This window comes from Miniopterus schreibersii (assembly GCF_964146895.1).
Source record: "Miniopterus schreibersii genome assembly, chromosome: 8".
In the NCBI taxonomy this organism is placed as follows: Eukaryota; Metazoa; Chordata; class Mammalia; order Chiroptera; family Miniopteridae; genus Miniopterus; species Miniopterus schreibersii.
Window position 1 is genome coordinate 78,087,716 of NC_138109.1, and position 20,644 is coordinate 78,108,359.

Sequence of the window (20,644 nt, forward strand, 5' to 3'; positions counted from 1 at the left end):
AGTCTTAGGGACAAAGCCTCGAGCCTGTTGACCACAGAGAGAGTTTCGGTGAAACCTGAGATAACCTTAGGCCTCAGTTGTGTGTCAGCTCCAGGCCCAGAAAACCAAGGACACCAGAGGAAGTGACCCCATGACTGACATCAGGACCAGATGTGATCAACTACCCCCTGCCCGAGCATGACCAATCAGCAGAGACCACGACTTTGACTCCCTCAGTCACCATGATTGATGAGTTTTCTCTTATGTAGCCCCTTCCCTGAAGCCACTGGAAAGCCAGGTCTTTGCACATGAGCTCACCTGCGTCTGGACCTGGGCCACTTCCTGAAAATAAACCTTTGCTTTCTTTGCTGCAAACTCCTGTTCTTGCTTATTGGGCTTTGACACAAGCAGGAAAATAGACCCCTTTAGCCCAGCAACGCTGGCACCCATCTTTTGAACCACCTGGCACCCATCATCCGGACTGACTGACATCTGACTGATGATTGTTTGGACCTATCCTGGGGCTAAGAATGCAGGACTGATAATCCTCAAACTTAAACTTCTTAAACTTCCTAAATTTTCTTCTTTAATATGCTTCTTGGTTTTTGCCTCGCTGTGTTCCAAGTTTGCAAACTCTAAGACCCTTGAATAAATCTTTATTATTTCTAGCAAAGCCTCCAGACCATTTTTTTAGTTCATTCCACACTTGTATTTGACATTAAATAAGGACCACATGGAAGATATGGGCGCAGGTAAACACAGTGCTCACCTCCTCCCACAACCACATCAAAATTACAACTGAACTACAGAACAGCCATCATTCAGAGCCGCCTGAAACCTGGCTGAAGCCCCACAGCTAGAGAACAAAGAAGCGCATGGAGACGGGTGGAAGGGCGGAGGCCTGTGAGGGCTGGTCCCACACCCACCTGCGGCTTTTTTTTAACTGGGAGAAATATCCTGGCTGTGGAGGTCCCACTGCGAGGAGCCCCACCCCAGACCTCTCAGCCCAGGGGTCCAGTGCCGGGAAGAGAAGTCCCCTAACTCCGGGCTGGAAAAGCAGCGACTGTGGCCGAGAGGCCGCTGCAGTCCTCAGGCTCACTCCCTCTTCAGGGCCCGGCACGGACTCGCTCAGACGCGCTCCCTGAGCCCAGCGCTGGGCAAGCGGCTTGGGAGGATCCAGGGACACACGGGGAGGAACTAAATTGCCTGGCACCAGGGCAAGAACTGGGGGCAGCTTTCTCCCAGACAAAAGTGCTGACGGAGGTCGTTGCTCCTTTGCCACCATGGACAGCGGCAAGCCGAGCACCTCGTGCTCCGGGTGGACTGCCTGCCTTCCTCTCCCGTGCGGGCATTTCTCCTGCAGTAATGATTGTAAGCCTTATAATCATCTTTCCTGCCCGCGTGTCATTTAGAAAATCCTCTGGGGTTAGCTTATTAGCTTCCACACCCATCAAGATTGAATAATAATGTTAGATAGCTAATATTTGTTGAAGCTTATATGTGCCTGATGAAGTATTTTATATTTATTAATTTAATTCTCACAACAATCCTAAAAGCAACATAATACTATTATTCCCATTTATAGATGAGAAAACTGAAACGGAGAAATGGCTTGAAACTCTCTTAAGTGCCAGACAGGGGCCTGTGCATGAGCAGGGGCATTTCCCCAGGTGCAGCGTGTCCTGTGTAAGGGACACTGGCCAGAACTACGAAAACAAGACAAAACCCAAACATAACACGGATAACCTCCTTTAACTGGAACCACTAGGTAACTTTTAGTTTGAGGGATAGGCCAAGCTCATAGTAACTCTCAGGAAAAAGGTTTTAAATATCTCTCCATTTTGTCTGTGGTTATCTCTATTTTTTAAAAAAAATAAAATACCTACAAAACTTCAGCTCCTCATGAGGCACCAGGGCATCAGAGCATGTAGCTAAGAAAGACTCCTCTGACCCTCGAAAGTGTAATGTTTGTGCTAGTTCCAGGTTTTCCTGGTTCATAAAACACTCCAACATATATGGGGAGTGAAAGGACAGAAAACAGGCCTGTCCTTTTCTTTGTTGAGGGGCACCTGGTAGCTAAATCGAGGCTGTGGGCTGCTCTGTTCAAACAGCGGGATGAGATAAGGCTGCCCCCCCCCCAACTGCCTCAGGATGATTCCCGCACTGGGCAGTCTCTGCTAGTGAGGAGTTGAGTTAGGGTGCTCCCGCCCCCCTTCCCTTCCCCTCCCTCTCACACAGGCCTCCCCTTTGAACCCCTCCTAGCCTTTGTTCAAGCCTGTTTCACAGGCAGGGGAAAATGCCGACTGGGCACGTCCTCAGGACATCTGCCCGCCCCCTGAAAACCAAACAACTCTAACTTTTCAAGATAACTCCCAGCATCTGGTTACAATTGAATCAATAACTTAGCACGACCCCCTCCCACCCTTGTTCCACAACAGCAGCCGCTTGCTTTTTAAAAGTCAAGTCATTGCCTTACCCTGTTTCCTCAGTGGTTGGAGCGTTGGCCCATGGACTGAAGGGCCCCGGGTTCGATTCCAGCCAAGGGCACCGACTTCGGTTGCAGGCTCGATCCCTAGCCCCGGCTGGGGTGTGTGCGGGAGGCAACCAATCCATGTGTGTCTCTCACATCGATGTTTCTCTCTCTCTCTCTCTCCAGTGAAGATTAAAATATCCTCAGGTGAAGATTAAAAAACAACAACAAATAAAAGCTCAAGTCACTCTTTCTTCTGGGCTGATATTGCTCTAGCAGTTCCTGGCCCTTCCCACCCTTGGAAAGTAAAATAAATTTCCTCACTGCATTTCTTCTTCTTTGTAAGTTCTTTTATGGCCCATGTCACCGGCCACTCTAACAGGAAGAGGCACCAGGATTTTAGGTTTTTACTAGAAAATGCAAGATGTATCTGAAGGGTCCCAATGCATTGACCGAAGCCGTAAAATACACCTTAGCTGTTGGTTCTACACAAAGTCAATGGCTCATTTAGACTTCTGAAGCCATCGCTGTTACCAAAGTGAATGATTCACTAGAAATGGGATGTCCTCCTGTTGACACTGGGGACCTAGGGGACTCTGCCACATCCACTCTGGACAACTGAGGATGAAAGTGGAGGAAAGCAGAGCTCACCCCATCAGAGAAGGGTAAAGCTCTTGCTGCTGAGAAGCTGCAGACCAGTCCATTTTTCTGTCCTCAGCAGGAGGGCAGCCACTGCTTAGTTTAGATTTCAGCCACACAGAAGACGACCCCGCTGGAAAGTATGCTTGCACAGTGCTTCCTCTGCGGTGTTACATCGTCAGTTCCAGAGCCACTCATGTACTTTCTGTCATTGTTATGTTGTTAGGTTCCATAGCAGCTTCCAACTTACACACTTGCTGTCATTGTTACATCATTACGTTCCACAGCCACTTACATACTTACGTCATTAGCAGAAAAGCCCCTCAAAGATTGTCCACCTTTTATGCCCCAGAAGCTGTGCATATGTGATCTTATATGGCAAAGGATTTTTGCAGTGGTGATTAAATTAAAGATCTTGAGATGGTAAGATTATCCTGTATTATTATTCTTGTAAGGGAAAGAGGAAAGCAGAAGTTGGAGAGCCCGAGAAGGAGGTGTGGAGATGGAAGCAGCAGTTGGAACGACGTGATTGTTGGCTTGAAGGGTGGAAGGGAGCCATCATCCAAGGAGTCTCCAGCGTCTCCACAAGGGACACATCCTGCTAAAAACTTGATTTTAGTACTTCTAACTTCCAGAACGATAAGATCCTAAGTCGGTGTTGTCTTAAACCACTAGGTTTGTAGTGATTTGTTACAGCAGCCGTAGGAAACTTATACCTGCGGACGTTTGCATCATCGGTCCCAATTTTTTACATTTCACTCTTCGACCTTGCAGTTCTTTATAGAGCTAGTGTGGGGTCGTTTCCCCGCCCCGGACTCTGGGTTGGCCAAATGGCTTGTTTTGGCCAACAGATGAGAGGGAATGGTGTGCCAGTTCTGAGCCCAGGCCTGAAGGAACTTTCTGTCTCTGCTCACTTTGTGCTTGTGTCATTGCCATGATGAAGGCCTGGGCTAGAAGACTGGTTTGAGGAGGAGTGACAATGGAGCAGAGCTATCCCAGTTAAAGTATTCCAGCAAGCAGAGGCCCCAGCTGAGCCACAACCTACTTAGCTCAGCCTAGGCCAGCTAGACCCTTACTGACCACTTAGTTGTAATGATCACATGATGGTTGGCTTCAGACACTGAATGTTGGGTGGAATATTACATAGCAGTAGCTAAGTGAGTCAGTGCCTTATAAACGAATGATGGCTACTGGGAAAGCAATGCTCCAAGTGCTTTTTACATGATCTCATTGCAATGCTTGCTTTTGCTGAGCGAGTGGCGCAGGCCATAACATTTTAGGTATTTCATGTCTGGCTGGTCCCAATTCTACAGTCTCCTTATGCACAGTGCAATAGCCAGGAACAGAGAAATCAGAACCTTTCCCACTCCCCCAGCTCCCTCCTCCCAAAGAACTCACACTGTAGGAGTCTGTAGCTCTCTTTTTTATTAGTTTATTTATTGAAACTATAAAATATAATAAGTTATATATACAGAATTAGACAAAAAAATGGACAATTAAGACTTCATTGGCTAGGGACCACTGTTCTAGCCTGGGGTGCTTTCTAAATGTTTTTAAGTCTAGCAAAATAATGACTGTCTCCACACAAAATGTCAGGGTGGATTCCCAGCTTTGGCCAGTGATAATCATATGGTCTCACTGATTTGAATTCCATGCGCAGGCTGAAGCTTATCAGAGTAAACCTTTTTTTGGATTTGTCTCCAAAAAAGTAAATGACAAAGAAATGTGTAACCGTATGTGCAGCTAGCTCCCTAAAAATGGCAGGTTGAGAGTCAATAAAACATGATCTCATGCTGGCTGACCACTGGCCCCGGAATTCAACAGTGTGAACAGAGGGAACCTTCCTCTCCCCCACCCGGTGGGGGGTGCAGAAAACAGCCACCCCTGCTCCTTCACTGCAAATGTTGTTCTAAGGAAGCTGCAAGCTGCTATCCTGGAAATGTGTGCTCCTTACATGTGACATCTGCAGTCTAATCAAGGGGGAGACTCTCACCATCGTTGTCACGAAGCAGGAGAAAGGGGCATCCTGGACTTCAGGAGGGTTGAAAAGGGTAATTCAGTTTTGCTGTGGTGTATTTAGCTTGCAGGATATAGCAAATAGGTTCTGACAAACAGCAGCAAACAGACATAGCAAATGATGATATTAAATATTCATTATGATTCTATCACAACATGTTCTACATTCATTGGTGGGAAATTGCTTGTTGGCTTTAAACATGACTGATTTCCTCCCTCAAAGCATCTGCTCGGTCATAGAACTTGTAATTTTAAAACGCACTGCTTTCTGAGTGAAGGGCTGGTGGTAATTTAGTAGTAACCACAGTCAGACCCGTCCTTAGGGGGCTCGGCAGTGAGCTCCAAGCTAAGCCCCTGCTGTGATCACTACCCTGGCTCCCAGGCTCTTTGCAATTACAGGTGTCGTAAGAGAGCCTGCCAAGAGCAATGCCCGTTTATTAACCTCGTTTCCGAATGTATGCCAAACAATCGCGCTTACTGTGGAAACTTGGAGTTTTTTGTTTGGATTCTCATCTTTCTTGATGCCCACGCGCTATTCACTCCCATGGAGCACCCCGGAGGCCTGGCATTTCCTGCGGCTCCGCTTTCTTTCTGCTTATCTGAGCCTACTTTCCCTGTGATTACAGAATTACAGACTGGCCTCTCAGCTGCAGAAGCCAAACAGGCGCAGGGACGAAGAAGAAAACGGCCCCTGATGGCACAACCAGAGCCAGGCCCCCGGGCCGCAAGCCCAGGCTCTCCCTGCGCGCCCCGACCTCTCGCACCACACGCCTCATGCGTGAGTCTGGGACACTGGAAATCAAGAATTATGTGGCTGAACTGTTAGGGAGTCGCCGTTTCCCTTTCTAAGCAGAGTTGCCACCCATTTCTCTTTGAAGCAACAACAGCCTGACGCGCACTATCAGTGGCTTGTGTCCTTTGAGCACTGCTGCCCCCTAAGGGTCAGATCTGACTGCGAATGAGGGGGAAGGCAATTTGTGTGTGATAAAGAGCAATGGGGTTCCCAGGCCTAGAGCACACGCGGAAAATAAAACCGACGGCTGCGCAGGTCTCCTTGATTGGACGGACACACGCCTTGCCTGCCGGTGACGTAAAGCAGGTTCTTCCATCCAGGACCCGAATGGACGCAGGCATGTGACGGCCTCAAAGACAGGCAGAGCCATGCTAACGAACCCACTTGTACTGGCCCGGACACACGCGCGGTGGGCTGACTGCATTTCGTAGCCATTTCACTGAACTGCTGAGCTGCTTTCTTCATGTGGAGGCCGCCGGCCTTCATGACCTCAGGGGAAGCCACCGCTCTCAGAACTTGATGACATTCTCTTAGAATCTCCTCGTTCGGGTTGTTTGACATCTTCCAGCAAAGCGGTTCGTGGACATGCCTCTGTCTCTCACTGGGCTGTAAACTCCTTAAACAGGGACCAGATTCTTCACCTCTGTCATCCCCGCAGTTTTGGCTCATTTGAGTACCAACAGCACCCCGCACGAGTTCAGGGCGGTGGGCCGGCCGGCTGACCGAATACTCTCTGCCCAGGAGGTGCGGCGGGGCTGGGAGCGCCCGGCTTTAGTCTTTTATCTGCAGCTTCCTCTTGTTCCCTGGAAACAGCCCGAGGCCTGCCCGGGTGACAGAGCAGGAAAAGCCCTGACTCTCGGCAGTCTGTTGGCACCACCGCAGCTCCAGAGCCCGCATTAGAGCCTGAGCCCTCATGAGATCGCCGGTGCACCCCCAGAGCAATGGTCGGGGCCCGCTCTTCAGGACGCAGAGGGCAGCGGGGAGGCGGGCGGCATGACCCCGGCCCACTCCAGGATGTCCGCGCACAGGGACTCCACGGCATCCAGCCGCTCTATCTGCACCAGTTTTGTGAGCAGCTCGGGGATGCTGTAGCCTGCCGTGCTGATGCGGTCAAACAGCTGCATGCCGTCCGTCATGCCCCCAATCTCGTCCCTCTTTAGCCCGAAGCTCTCGGCGAGGTGGCGCCACGTTTTCACAACAGCCTTCTCGGAGTTGTACGTGGAGCTGAGCATCCGGCTCGTCTTCTCAAGGCAGTCAAAGGGCAGCTCCGTGGGGCTGAGACCTGCGGAGAGGAAGCGCCACAGTCAGATGCTGCAAACGGCAGTCAACGGAAGAGCAACAGCATTAAAATTATTTTTACAGTTCCCGGTCAGGGCACGTGCCCGGGGTGCGGGCTTGATCCCCAGCAGGGGCCGTGCAGGAGGCAGCCAATCAGACTCTCTCATCATTGATGTTTCTCTCTCTCTTTCTCTCTCTGAAATCAATAAAAATATGTTTAAAAAAACAAAAGCCAGCTTTTTAAAAAAATTGTAAAATAAGACATTCAAAATAAATGCATAGCTTAAGGCAAGCAACACCCAAGACTTTGGCAGCCACATGAAAAGTCTTTTCATAAACCTTAGTCCCATTAATGACCTTTCTCCTCCTAGGAAAAGAACGACCATAACCACACTGACTGTTGCAGGAATCCCCTCAAGACCATTTCAGCGGCCACCAAAGCTTCAATACAGGCTGCCCTCAGTTGAATAACCCTGCCTTACTTGGACCAGGGCCAGGAAGGAGGTCAAAGGGACAGTACCACGTCCCTTCATGGGGACAGTGGTCACCTTCATGAGAGGTGCTCTCAAAGGCAGCCCAAAGTTGGTGTTATCTGAGCCAAGTCACTGCCAACTCAGTGGACACAGACTTTGCTATACTTTAGACTCACCTAGAAGCATTTTAAACAACTGATGCATTTCCACTTCTGGAAGATGGAATTGGCATGCTTTCCCCTATTGCTCTGGGTAAGTAGAGCGAAAACCCCTGGCACTATGTATAAAGCAAACATGAAAAGACTCTGGAAAGTGGGGACCTCGGGACGGGGGCAGTGATACAGTGGTGAGTTCCTTGGTGTTTCTTTCGCTTCATCACCCAAAGATGGAGCTGAAGAGTTCAGGAATCCAAATTCCAACGATAACAAAAGTACCTCCAACAAAAGCCTGGCTCGCTAAAGCACTAAGAAAAGAGAAACTTAGCAAGAAGAAAACATTCAGACAATAACTGCTTTACTGCAGCCAAACATTACAGAAAAACTGTGGTCCCACCACCACTAAGGCCAGCAAAGGCTGGCTGAGGAATCTGGAACATTGCACCCGGGTGGTGTCGGGAAGGCCAAGTAGGGAGCCGGGACTTCCTTATCAGCTGGCAACAAGCCTCCCAACCCCCACGGTGTCAGTGGGGACACTTGGAGAAACAGATTCCCACCCCACAACCAGCAACAAAAAGGAGCCAACACCTGGATATCTGAGGAGGCTGAGCGGGAACTTGGACATCTACCTGTACCTGCCAGTAACAAGGTGGCACCCCCCGCCCCTGCCACAGAGGCATGGCAGGAAGACAGCTATAGCAGAAGGTTAAATAAGATCCAGAGTTTCAAAACATGATATAAAACTGTCCAGATTTCAATAGAAACTCACTCGTCATACCAAGAAACAGGAACATCACAAAATAAATGAAAAAAGGCAACCAATAGACACCAACACCTCCGTGAGATGTTAACATTATCTGACAGTTTTTAAAATAAGCCATGATAAAAATGCTTCAAAAGTAATTTCAAACATGCTTGAAATGAACCAAAACATTAAAAGCCTTAGCAAAAGATAGAAAATATAAAGATGAACCAAATGGAAATGTTAGAACTGAAAAATACAATAATCAAGATTAAAAACTCAGTAGATATGCTCAAAGGCAGAACAAAGACAGAGGAAAGAGTGAACTGGATAATAAAATAGAAATTACTGAACCGGAACAACAGAGAAAATAAACTGAAAAAACACAGAGGCCCAGGGATTTGTGACGCTGTAACAAAAAAATCTCACATTTGTTTCATGGAGTTCTAGAAGGCAAGGAGAAAGACAGTGCGGCTTAACAAAGTAATAATGGCTGAAAACTTTCCAAACTTGGAAAGAAAAAAAGGCCTACAGATTCAAGAAGCCAAGAAAATGCCAAACAGGATAAACCCAAGGAAAGTAATATCAAGACACATCATAAACAGACTTCTGAAAACTAAAGAGAAGAAAGTCTTAAATGTAGCCAGAGAAAAACCACACCTCATCTGTAGGGAAAAGGCAGTTAGAATGACAGTGGATTTCCGAACAGAAACCTGGAAGCCAGAGGGAAGTGGCACAGTGTTTCCAGTACTGAAAGAAAAGAGCTGTCAACCCAGTGTCCCATATCCAGTGAAAATATCCTTCAGGAATGAAGGGGAAATCAAGACATTCTCAAGATAAAAACTAAAAGAATTTGTCACTAGTGAAGCTACCCTAAAAGAATGACTAAAGAAAGTCTCTAAACAAAAAGGAAGTGATAAAAGAATAAAACTTGGAGTATCATAAAAGAACACAGTAAGCAAAATTTGGGTAAATACAATAATCTTTCTTTTCTTTTTAAGTTTTCTGAATTATTATTGTCAGTTGATGCAATGGATGTGGTTCTACATATATGTAGAGGAAATATATAAAACAACTATAAACACAAAGAACATAGGGAGGTAAGGTTTATACACTTCACTGAAGCTAGTAAAATAATGACACCAGTACACTGTGGTAAGTCATGCATATATAACACCTAGAGAAACTACTAAAATAGCTACGAAAAAAGATTTGCTCAAAACACATCAAATGCATCACTCAAAAAAAATCAAAATGGATTTCTAAAATATGTTCAAGTAACCCAAAGGGAAGCAGGAAAAAAAAAAAAAAGAAATAAAAAACAGACTAAACACACAGTAAACATAAAATATAAATGCTAAACCCTAGCATATCAATAGCTACATTAAATGTAAAAGGTTTAAATATCAATTAAAAGACAAGAGTTTGGCAGAGTGAATTTAAAAAATAACCCAGTTACACGCTGTCTACAAGAGACTCATGTCAAATATAGTGATATGGACAGGCTGAAAGTAAAAGAATGGACAAAGATAGATCATGTAAACACGAATAAAAGAAAAGCAGAAGTGGCTATCACATCAGACAAAGCAGACTTCAGAACACAGGAATTACCAGAGACAGAGAGGGACACTGTATAATGATAAGAGGGTCTGTTCAGTAAGAAGACAGAGCAATCCTAAACGTGTATGCATCAAACAACAGAGTCCCAAAATACGTGACACAAAAACTGACAGAACTGAAAGAATAAATAGACAAATCCACAATACTAGTTGGAGGCTTCAACCCCTCTCCCTCAGTAATCAATGAAACAATTAGAATATAGAAATTAACACCATCATTAACCAAAAGAACCCAATCAACATTTATACAACATTCCAGAATATACATTCTTTTAACAGAATATATATTCTTTTCAAGTGTAGGCCTTATACCTCAACAAAGAAATTTAAAATAATTGAAATTATATACAGAGTGTATTCTCTTACCACAATAATATCAAACTGTAAGTCAATAACAGAAAGATAACAGGAAAATCTTTACACACTTGGAAACTAAACAACACACTTTTTTTTTTTTTTTTTTTGGCGGAGATTGAATTTGGTTCATTACATTTATTTCCCCATGGAGTTAATGCATTTATAGACATGCTTTATTTTTCAAATGGAGAAATACTGTTTTCAGAGATCTTTATTAGGTTTCTGCCAGCTTCCTTGACTTTCCATTCTAAGAAAATTGGTTTGTATGTGGGGGTGAGGGAGGAAAGATGTGGGTGGGGAGTCCTCATCTTTCTGGAAGGTTCCAGAACCAAAAATTATTGATGCTTCCCAAGTTGGGAAGGGTTACTGGCAGTCACTTCCTGCTTTGTATCCTGCCTCCCTCCGTGAGGAAGGCCACTAGCACTGGGAATAACTCCACAGTGCTGACCCCCCACTGCATTCTGGGGGCTCCGCTATTTAGCTGGCCTCTATCTTGCCCCACTGTTAATGCATTTGGTGTGTTATGAAGTCTAAACAACACATTTCTAAATAATCCAGGAGTCAAAGAAGAAATCTGAAAGGAAAATTTTAAAATAATTTAAAATGAAAATACAACATATCAGAATTTGTAGGACACACTTAAAGCAATATGAGAGAATATTTATATCACAAATCCATATATTTCAAAAGAGAGTCTCAAATCAATAATCTAAGCTCCCATCTCAAGCTTAGATCCTACCTAGAAAAAGATTAGCAAAATTTACCCAAAGTAAACAGAAGGGGGGATATAATAAAGAGCATGAATCAATGAAATTGAAAAAAGAAATACAATAGAGGTAAACATGAAAAGAGCTGCCAGTTCTTTGAAAAGATCAACAAAATGGACAAATTCTAGTAAGATTTTCAAAGAAAAAAATAACAAAATAGGACACAAACTATCAATAGCAAGCAATTGAGAAGGTCATATCACTACAGACCCTACAGACGTCAAAAAGATAATAAAGGAATACTACAAGCAACTCTATACACATAAATCTGACAACTTAGAAGAAATGGAACAATTCCTCAAAAAGCATAAGCTACCACCACTTACCCAGGATGAAGTAGATCATTTGAATAGACTTATCAAGATTAAAGAAGTGGAATTTGTAGTTTTCAAAATCACCACTATCCCCAAGAAAAACCTATAGGCCCACATAGTTCCATTGGAGAACTCTACTAAAATTCAAAGAATTAACACCAATTCTACATAAAATCTGGAAAATAGAAAATGAGGAAACACTCCCCAGCTTATTCTGTGAAGCTAATATTAGCTTGATACCAAAACCAGATAAAGACAATACAAAAAAAACAAAACAAAAAAAAGAAGAAAAGACAACACTACACACCAACATCCCTCATGAGTGTAGATGCAAAATCCTCAACAAAATATTAGCCAATAGAATTCAACAATATATTAAAAGAATTATATGCATAAAAGTGGGTTTTATTCCAAGGATGCAAGGCTGGTTCAATATTTAAAAAATAATGTAATCTCACAAAATTAATGTAAATTAATTACAAAAGCCTCTTCTAGACTAAAATGATACTTAATGGTGAAAAGCTGGATGCTTTCCCTTCAAGATCAGGAGCAAGGCAAGGATGTCTGTTATTGTCATTCTTATCTAACATAGTGCTAAAGTTATAGCCAGTATAATGAAGCGAGAGCAGGCATATAGAATGGGAAAAAAGAAATCAAACTGTCCCCATCTGCAGATGGGATTATTTATGTGATTATCTCAAGGAATCTACAAGAGAAAGCCCAAACCTTAGAAGTGACTTCAGCAGGGTCACAGGATACAAGACAGACACACAAAAACCAACTGTATTTCTATATACTAGCAATTAAAACAGACACTGAAATTAAAGTAAAATATTATTTATAGTCATTCAAAAATAAATGAAATATTTAGGCTTAAATCTAGCAAAACAGGTGCAGGGCTTGCATTCTGAAAACGACATAATGCTGGTGAAAGAAATAAAAGAAAATCTAAATAAATAAAGAGACATACCATTTTCATGGATTAGAAGATGCAACATAGTATAGATATCCAATCTCCCAAACCTTGGTATACAGGTTTACTGAAATTCCTATAAAAATATTTTGCAGCTATAGGAACAATTATTCTGAAATTTATATGGAAAGGTAAAGGAACTAGAATAGCTAAAACAATAATAAAAAAAAAGAATAAAGTGGGAACAATCAGCCTATCTGATTTCAAGACTTAAATAGATATAGGAATCAAGGTTATATGATTTAGGCAGAGGGATAGACACAGATCAATGCAAAAGAACTCAGAAAATACGACCCACATAAATATGCCCAAGCTGAATTTTGACAGGTGCAAAAGCAATTCAATGGAGGAGAGATAGCCTTTTCAACAAATGTTGCAGGAGGAACTGGACATGAAACAAAACAAAAAAAGAACCTCAACCTAAGTCTCATATATTATGTAAAAATTAACTCCAACTGCTCATGGAGTTAAGTGCAAAGTATAAAAATATAAAACTTTTAGGAAAAAAAATCATAGAAAAAGACATTGGGATTTAGAGGTAGGCAAAGAGATCTTAGCCTTGATACCAAAGCCAATCTAAAAGAAAATGATAAATATGACTTATCAAAACTTTGCTCTGTGAAAGACCCTATTATGAGAATGAAAAGACATGCTACAAAGTGGAGAAAATATTTGCAAACCACGTATCCATCAAGGGCTAGTATCTAGAACACACTGAAAAACTCCCAAAACTCAACAGCAAAAAAAAAAATTCACACAATTAAATTGGAAAATGGGCAAAAGACGTGAAAAACATTTCACTGAAGAGACATACGGATGGCAAATAAACCCATGAAAAGATGTTCAAACATTAAGGAAATACAAATTAAACCCACAATGAGACATCAAGCACACATATCAGAATGACTGAAATAAAAAATAGTAACACCACCCAATGTTGGCGAGAATATGGAGAAACTGGGTCACTCATACATCACTAGTAAGAATGTAAACCGTACAGACATTTTGGAAAATTGTTTGGCAGTTTTTAAAAACACAAAGCTACCATTCGACCCAACAATTGCACTCCTGGGCATTTATCCCAGAGAAACGATGTTCACATAAAACCTTCTACATGAATATTTATAGCAGCTTTATTCCTAATGGCCCCAAAGTGGAAAACTGCCAAGATGTTCTAAAATGGATGAATGAGTGATTAACCAAATTGTGATACGTCCTTAACAGACTACTCAGAAATAAAGAGAAACAAAGTACGATACATGCACCAACCTGGATGACTTTCCAAGGAAGTATGCTTAAAGAAAAAGCCATTTGCAAGAGGTTACAATAGTGTGTGATTCCACTTATATAATATTTTTGAAATTATAAAACTAAAGAAATGAAGGACAAATTAGTGGTTGCAGGGGCTAAGGAGGGGGCGGGGTAGGCAGAAGTGGGTGTGGCTATAAAAGGGCAACCAGAGGGATCCTTGTGGGCTGTCTTCACTGCATCCATGTCAGTATCCTGGCTGTGACTTTTAGGGATGGTTTGGCAAGATGTTACCATTGGGAGAAACTGGGTAAAGAGTATTATGGGACTTCTCTGTATCATCTCTTATCAATACAATGATCTCAAAAGAAAAAGTTTAATTAAAAACAACAAAAGACATTGATGCCTGGGACTCACTCCAGACTAATTACATTGGGGTGTTGGGGCAGGTGCGTAGAGGGAGCTAGTGTAAGACTCTCCAAGTGACTAGTGTCCACCCTAAGGCTGGGCACTGCTGGTCTAAGGGTCTCAGTGGCACCGTGGGGCTGTAGGCCCATGAGAGGGTGGCTGAGTGCACAGGGCTTTAAGCTCCTCACCCGCCCAGTATCACTGGAGGGGTTCCTTTTTCCTAAAATTAATTTGAAAAACCACTGTCCCTGGGGTATGTGGACATCTTTGGAGCAGAGAAGAGAGCTTTCCAGGGTGAGAGAGTGCAAATCTCGGACCATCTTCCACTGGGCGGCGATGTCTCCCCACCACATGATCAGACCTGGGCATGACTTTAATACGGAGAGATGCCACATTTCCGCACACAGCTGAGTAGAGTTCTTGGCCCCAGAACTCACCCTCGGTAGTTAGTGCTGACCAACAGAGCACCCAACCAGTAAGCCTGCCCTGGGCCCAGTGCGCTGGGCTGGGCCCAAGTGGAGAAAGGAGTGGGCACCGGGCTACACGCGGTGCCTGGGCCAGGAGGGGAAGTCACGGAGGCAGCCAGTGAGACAAATCTGGTGGCCTGATGAAGCGAGGGAAAGTCCCCTCGCCTCAGTGATGAGGGTTTTATCTCCTGGGAGAATAAGAGGGTAATTTAGAGACTTCATTTGGAAGAAACTGGGAGTGTGGATTCTGGTTTCGGATCGAAATATAATCAGAATATAAACTCAGTCCTACGGCCTCTGCCGTGCCCACCCCTAACCGCAGTTAGGGTAAGGCACTCTGACTCAGGCTGCGTAGGCTGACCTGGGGTCTTTCCGAGGGGACACCGCGAGCTGCTAGAGAGGAGGGAAGGACAGCTGTTCTGTATTGGATAAGTGATTATCAAAGATTTCAAAGATGATAATGTCAATAAAGAGACGCACCTGGGGGGCCCAGGAGGACACCCAGCTCCTTCCATCCCCAGTCTCTAGAGCACCTGGTGCCTGACTCCACGTGTCCCTCCAGGGAGGCCCTGCACTGGGGGGAATGTTGGCTCCTAGTCCTGAGGGAAGGCTGGTGGGACATGCTGGGGAAATGTGTTAACAGAGCTTGGAGTCACAGTCCATGTCCCTCCGCCCTGACGTCGGTTCAGCCAGCCCTCCTGCTGAGAGCATGCCAAGCTGGATGGGTGGCTTTTCTCACCCCTCCCAGGAGCATCAGGCCTCCTGTCAGCCTCCTCCTCACTGTCAGTGGCTGGGAAGAAGACCTGGGGTGACTGTCCCCCCGGAACAGTCCAGGCTCACCTTCGACGACGCCACATACGTTGGCATACACATCCAGTATCTTTTTCCTTCGACTCTGAATCTGTGAAAATAGTTCAGAGAATGTTAATTTTCAGGAAGGGGGCAATGGTAGCAAACGATGAACCAAGTCCTCCATCTCAGCGTGGGCACATAGCTGCTCTCCCCCGATTCCCAAGCACAAATGCTGCGTCAAGCCCTCACATGAACGTCTAATCCACAGGTCAGAGAGAAAGACTTTCTTTGGGTTATCCAACTCAAGCACCTCCAATGCCCATTGGCTGGGCTGCTTAGGCTCCGCTGGACATGTAGACTCATAAGACAACCAGTGGCCACATGTGGCATTGGTCTGTTTGGAAGGATGAAGGTCAGGGACCCCAGCTGCCAGGAGGCAGCCAATAAGCGAGGCTCATGATGGATGGTGTAGAACTGGCCCTGCTTGGAAGGTCCCAGGCCCCCTCGTAACCACTCCATAGGCCTCCAGGGCTCTGCAAGTCACAGGCCCCACCGCAGAGGTCACTGAACTGGACAGCCCCGACAGAGCATGACGTCCCTGCCAGAACCCAGGCCAGATCCAGTCTCTCAATCAGAGACACTTTTACCAAGAGCAGCATTGCCCGGCAACGTAGCCGACCAGATGCTTGGACCAGGCTGTTAGTGAACCGCATGCTAGGCTCTCAGGCAGCCTGAGGCAGGGCTTGGCTCATCCTTCCCCACACCCCCTCCCACGGCACGTTCCAAGGTGGCCTGCTTCAGGCGACAAACCACATGGAGCATTTTTACAGGAAAATGTGCATTCTATGTCGATATATAGTTATGTATTCATATAGTACATAGCCATGTATTCATATAGCTATATAATTTTGTATTCATATATTATATAGCTATGTATTCATACAGTATATAGCTTTGTATTCATATAGTATATAATTATGTATTCATATAGTATATAGATAACTATATAAATAGTTATATTTAACTATTCTATGTGTGGTTGGATATAGGCCAGTATGTTTACAAAAGCTTTTTCTGTCCTATAGAATTCCAAGCAATTTTAACCTTTTGTCTTTGCTTATTTCCTTTTATGAAGCTATATAAGAGAAATAAGTGTTCTATTTTTAAAAGGTCTTGCTTTAACTGTCACCCCATCTCAGTCTCCTGGCCTGGGCTGCGGGAGTGCCCTGTGCCCCCCAGCAGACTTGCTCGGGAACCAGCTCGGATCTTTTGGTGCGTGACTCCGCTGAGCGGTAAATCACAGGGTGTGTGCGTGGGCCGCCAGAGCCTCACCCCGGCTGACTTGGTGGTGGTGGCCGCCTTCTCCCTGGCCAGGTGGACCAGCGACAGCAAGCACAGCTCTGGGGAGCCCTGCTTGTCGGAGGCAGGCTCCTCGTCGCTGTCCATGCTCCGGCTCAGCAGCTGCTCGTTCTCAGAGGAGGCGTCGTTCTCGCTGTGGAAACAAGAAGGGGGTTTGTTAACGGGGCCTGGGAGGTGCAGCCTGGACACGTCCTCCCAGTGGTGGGGACAGTTGGGATGCAGAGGCTTGTTTCTTAAGCTTTTCCTAAGCAGCTCATGGGCAGGCGATGAGAAGGGCACAGCCTGCTCTGTTCCTTCCCAGCAGGAAGCTGGATGCAGAGTGGCCCACGGGTGCCGCGGGAGGGGACCTGTAGCAGCCTGTGAGGTGGGGATGGCCTCAGCTCATTCCTCCACCCCGCCCAGTTTGGGGAAGGTTCCTGAATATGCTACAGTTTTCTACATGCCATCCAGAGAAGCACAAAGTTCAACCTGTGTCTTCATGGAGCAGACAAGTTGATGCGGTTGGCACGGAATCTGTGCCAGCTCTCTGACATAACTGAAAACAAATCTGGGCAGATCCTGAGCCTGGGGAGCCCCTCTTGACTAGGGGGTGACCTGGCTGAGATGTGTGTACCATGGGGTGAGGGCCACAGCCAGCCGAGTGAGGGGCTTTGGGAAATAGCACAGGAAGGTGGGTGGCTCAGTCACACCATCGCTCGCTGCCCAGGCCCACGGCCCTAAGCACATGTGGGGTGAAGCTCAAACTCTCAAAATCATTCCAAATATATGAAAACAACATTCATTTTTTACAGGCATCCTGCTTGTTTCCTGTGGTTTGGCTAAAGACCTATATTTGCTAATTGGGTTATAGCAGTGAAGCCCACACTCAACATAATCCTAGAGACAGAATGATACAAAGAAAACAAAAATAGCGGGTGAAACCCGTGAGGCTTCAGGCCTCGGGGAGCAGGCTGGCCTGCTGCTGTTGCCACCTGAGAGCAGGCGAGGTGGGAAGGCACCACTGTCCCCAGGCCACCGAGCTGCCCAGGTCCTTCCCCTGAGACCTGGGAGAAGGCTGAGGGCATGAAGGCTCAGTGTCTTGTCTTTTAAAACACAGCTGTTGAGTGTTAATTTTTATTTAACATTTGTGTATGAAATAAGCATCATTTTTCCAAATAGGGTCCCCAAATATTTCCTCAGTCTTTAGAGGAAACTTAAGTCATAGGATGAGTGTTCTTTTTCCCACCCTCCTCGTGGGAAAGCAAAAAGGCTGGAAGGACAGATGGAGAGTGGCTGACACACATGGGATTAGACAGATGAAGGCTGGAGGAGCAGCTTGTCTCCAAGAGGCTCGCTGAAGAACCAAGTCCCTGCCACACAGGTGCACGGCTGGGTCTTATCCTGCTCACAGCAGCTTGGACCTGCCATATCCCTTCCAGGTGTGCAAGAAGTTGCTCAGACCACAGATGGGTGGGGTTTTGAAAAGTGATCATTGGCAACAGAGGCACTTGCAGAAATAACCATTTTCGACAGGATGGCCAAGTTGAGCACACACAATTGCTTTCCTTTCCCACTATGCAAAGATTTCATGAGCTAAGTTTGCTTCCTGCCCTTCTGTTAGGAATGTTGAGTTTTCTAAATGAGATAACACGTTTGGTGGTTTTTAAACGCCAAAGCTCTGTGCAAACATCTGGATTCATTATCATTCCTAAGAAGCAGGGCCCTGCAAGGTTCAGGGTCACAGGCCGGGAGTGAGGGAGGAGGGACTAAGCCTCTGCTCCTCTGGTAGCCAGCTTGGTGACTCTCATGGTTTCTGTGCCTCCACCTGCAGTGGGGACATTTGTGTGGATGGGGTCCCGGGACAATCATGGGGTGGGCCTTTGCAGGACTCATTCTAAATTACCATACGAGGCAGGGAATACAAAGTTTACTTCCCACCCTGGCCAGGTGGCTCAGCTGGTTGGAGTGTCATCCTGTACATGGAAAGGTCGCAGGTTTGATTCCCGGTCAGGACATAAACCTGGTTGCAGGTTTGATCCCTGGTCAGGATGCATGCGGGAGGCAACCGATCGATGTTTCTTTCCCACATCAATGTTTCTCTCTCTCTTTCTCTCCTTTCCTCTCTCTCTAGAGTCAATGGGAATACATCCTCGGGTGAGGGTTCAAGAAAAAAGTTTACTTCCCCTTACCCTAGATGTTAAAGCTGGGGCTGATTCCACATCGCAGTGCGTGTGGTAAATCTGGTAACGACTTCATGCGTCTTCCTTAAGGGGCCTTATTTCACTAAGCGTTAGTGGCTGGGCCACTGCCTGGAACACACACTGGAGCCAGTGGCCAGGACTCGGCCTCCGCCCTGCCACTCACCGGATGTGTGACCTCAGGCACAAGACAGCTTCTAACCTCAGCTTCCTACAAGTGTGCACAACATCGGCACCCGGCTCACACCTTCATGCCTGGGGTGGTCAGCACCGAATGGTGTGCAGCCGCCTTCACGACCACCGTGCAGTGACGGGGATGTCGGTTCTGGGGTCAGCACTGGGCTGACAGCACCTGCCCTGGCGGCAGCAGCAATCACATACGCGGGCTGCTGGGAGGAAGGGGCAGAAGCCGTGAGGTCTGCATCAGGAGGTGGGTGTTGAAGAGAAAGGCCTGGGCACCTGGCCCTGGAGGAAGGGAGGCGGCCGACCGGAGCTCCTGGCAGGTGTTAACCACCTGCCCCAAAGCCACCTGGCCCTGCTGCAGGCCGACAGCGATGCCGAGACCCTGCCGGCTGGCCCCCGGGTTGCCCCCTCTGGGGCTGTCCCAAGCACAGCCTCCAGCTGCCAGGCTTCCCGGCGCACTCCTCACCTGGCGTGGCCCGCTCCCCCCCACTCAGGACCCCCGAGGACCCCTCACTTCAGCCTGGACCTGGGGGCAGTCGGGGGCTGCTTTGGTTGGACATACCTCTTGGCAGTCTTTGCTGGAGCTGCGGCCAGCTTCTCAAATTCGCCCTTCTCAGAGAAAATCACCACGCTGTCTGTGGGTAAAGAGAAAGGTTGGGGGAGGGGGGAGTGAGAGTGGGCTCCAGCTCTGAGCTTGTCCTTCCCTGCTCCCTTCCGCAGAGGACCCGCTTGGTGACTAAGTCACACTGCCCCGAGGACTAAGCACAAAGTGGCCGCACTGACACCCTTCCCAGGACCCCGTGCCAAGTGGCACAAGAGCACAGCCAGTTAGGCTGCTGGGGCAGGAAAGCTCCGCTGGAGGCGGGCGCCGCGCTGGGGGACTCAGCGTGCAGACCTTGGGCCTCCTTCTGCTCTTCCTCCTGGCTCACTTGGGCTTCGGCAGTCTTCACCGAGTGGCTGGCGCAGCAGGCTAGGGGGAGAGAGAAATCTGTGAGCAGCCGGGCTCACCGCTGGGTAGGCGACTGGGGCTACTCAGGGTAGGGGCACAGGAGGCAGGCACTGGGGAGCATCACCTGGGGCAGAAGGCCTCGTCTTCATGATGTAGAACATGATGATGAGGACGATGGCAATGGCCATGATGAAGATGGTGGACATGGCGATGATCAGCGCCGTGGCCAGGTGTCCTTGGCCCGAGAGCTCTGCTGAAGTTGGGGGGAGAGGGCAATGCCTTAGGGCCCAGGCGTCCCTCTGGGAACCCATCCACCAGGCAAGGCCCTTTCTCCTTCAACACCACGGCCCCTGTGAACAACAGCCCTGCCCTCGGAACACTTCTCGGGGACCCTCAGAATCCGAATCGCTTGCTTTGTCTGAGAACCGAGCCCTCCCAGCTTCTCTGGCCACCCCGTCAGTGCTGCCCATGAGCTCCCCTTGCTGG

General features: G+C 46.9%; 1 protein-coding gene across 3 annotated transcripts in view; it reads right to left on the reverse strand.

Annotated features, from left to right (window-relative positions):
• Positions 1-6,588: 6,588 nt before the first annotated feature.
• EDAR (ectodysplasin A receptor) overlaps positions 6,589-20,644 on the reverse strand; it is a 91,192-nt gene continuing 77,136 nt past the window's right edge. For 2 of the 3 annotated variants that reach the window (XM_081144647.1, XM_081144645.1), the window contains 6 exons: positions 20,283-20,411; positions 20,105-20,179; positions 19,772-19,844; positions 16,823-16,982; positions 15,539-15,599; positions 6,589-7,179 (listed from right to left, as the gene is read on the reverse strand). In XM_081144647.1, coding sequence (XP_081000773.1) covers positions 6,857-7,179; positions 15,539-15,599; positions 16,823-16,982; positions 19,772-19,844; positions 20,105-20,179; positions 20,283-20,411 — 821 coding nt within the window. In that variant the 3' untranslated portion in view covers positions 6,589-6,856. The remainder of the gene's footprint in view (positions 7,180-15,538; positions 15,600-16,822; positions 16,983-19,771; positions 19,845-20,104; positions 20,180-20,282; positions 20,412-20,644) is intronic. The other variant, XM_081144646.1, reaches the window with a different exon arrangement.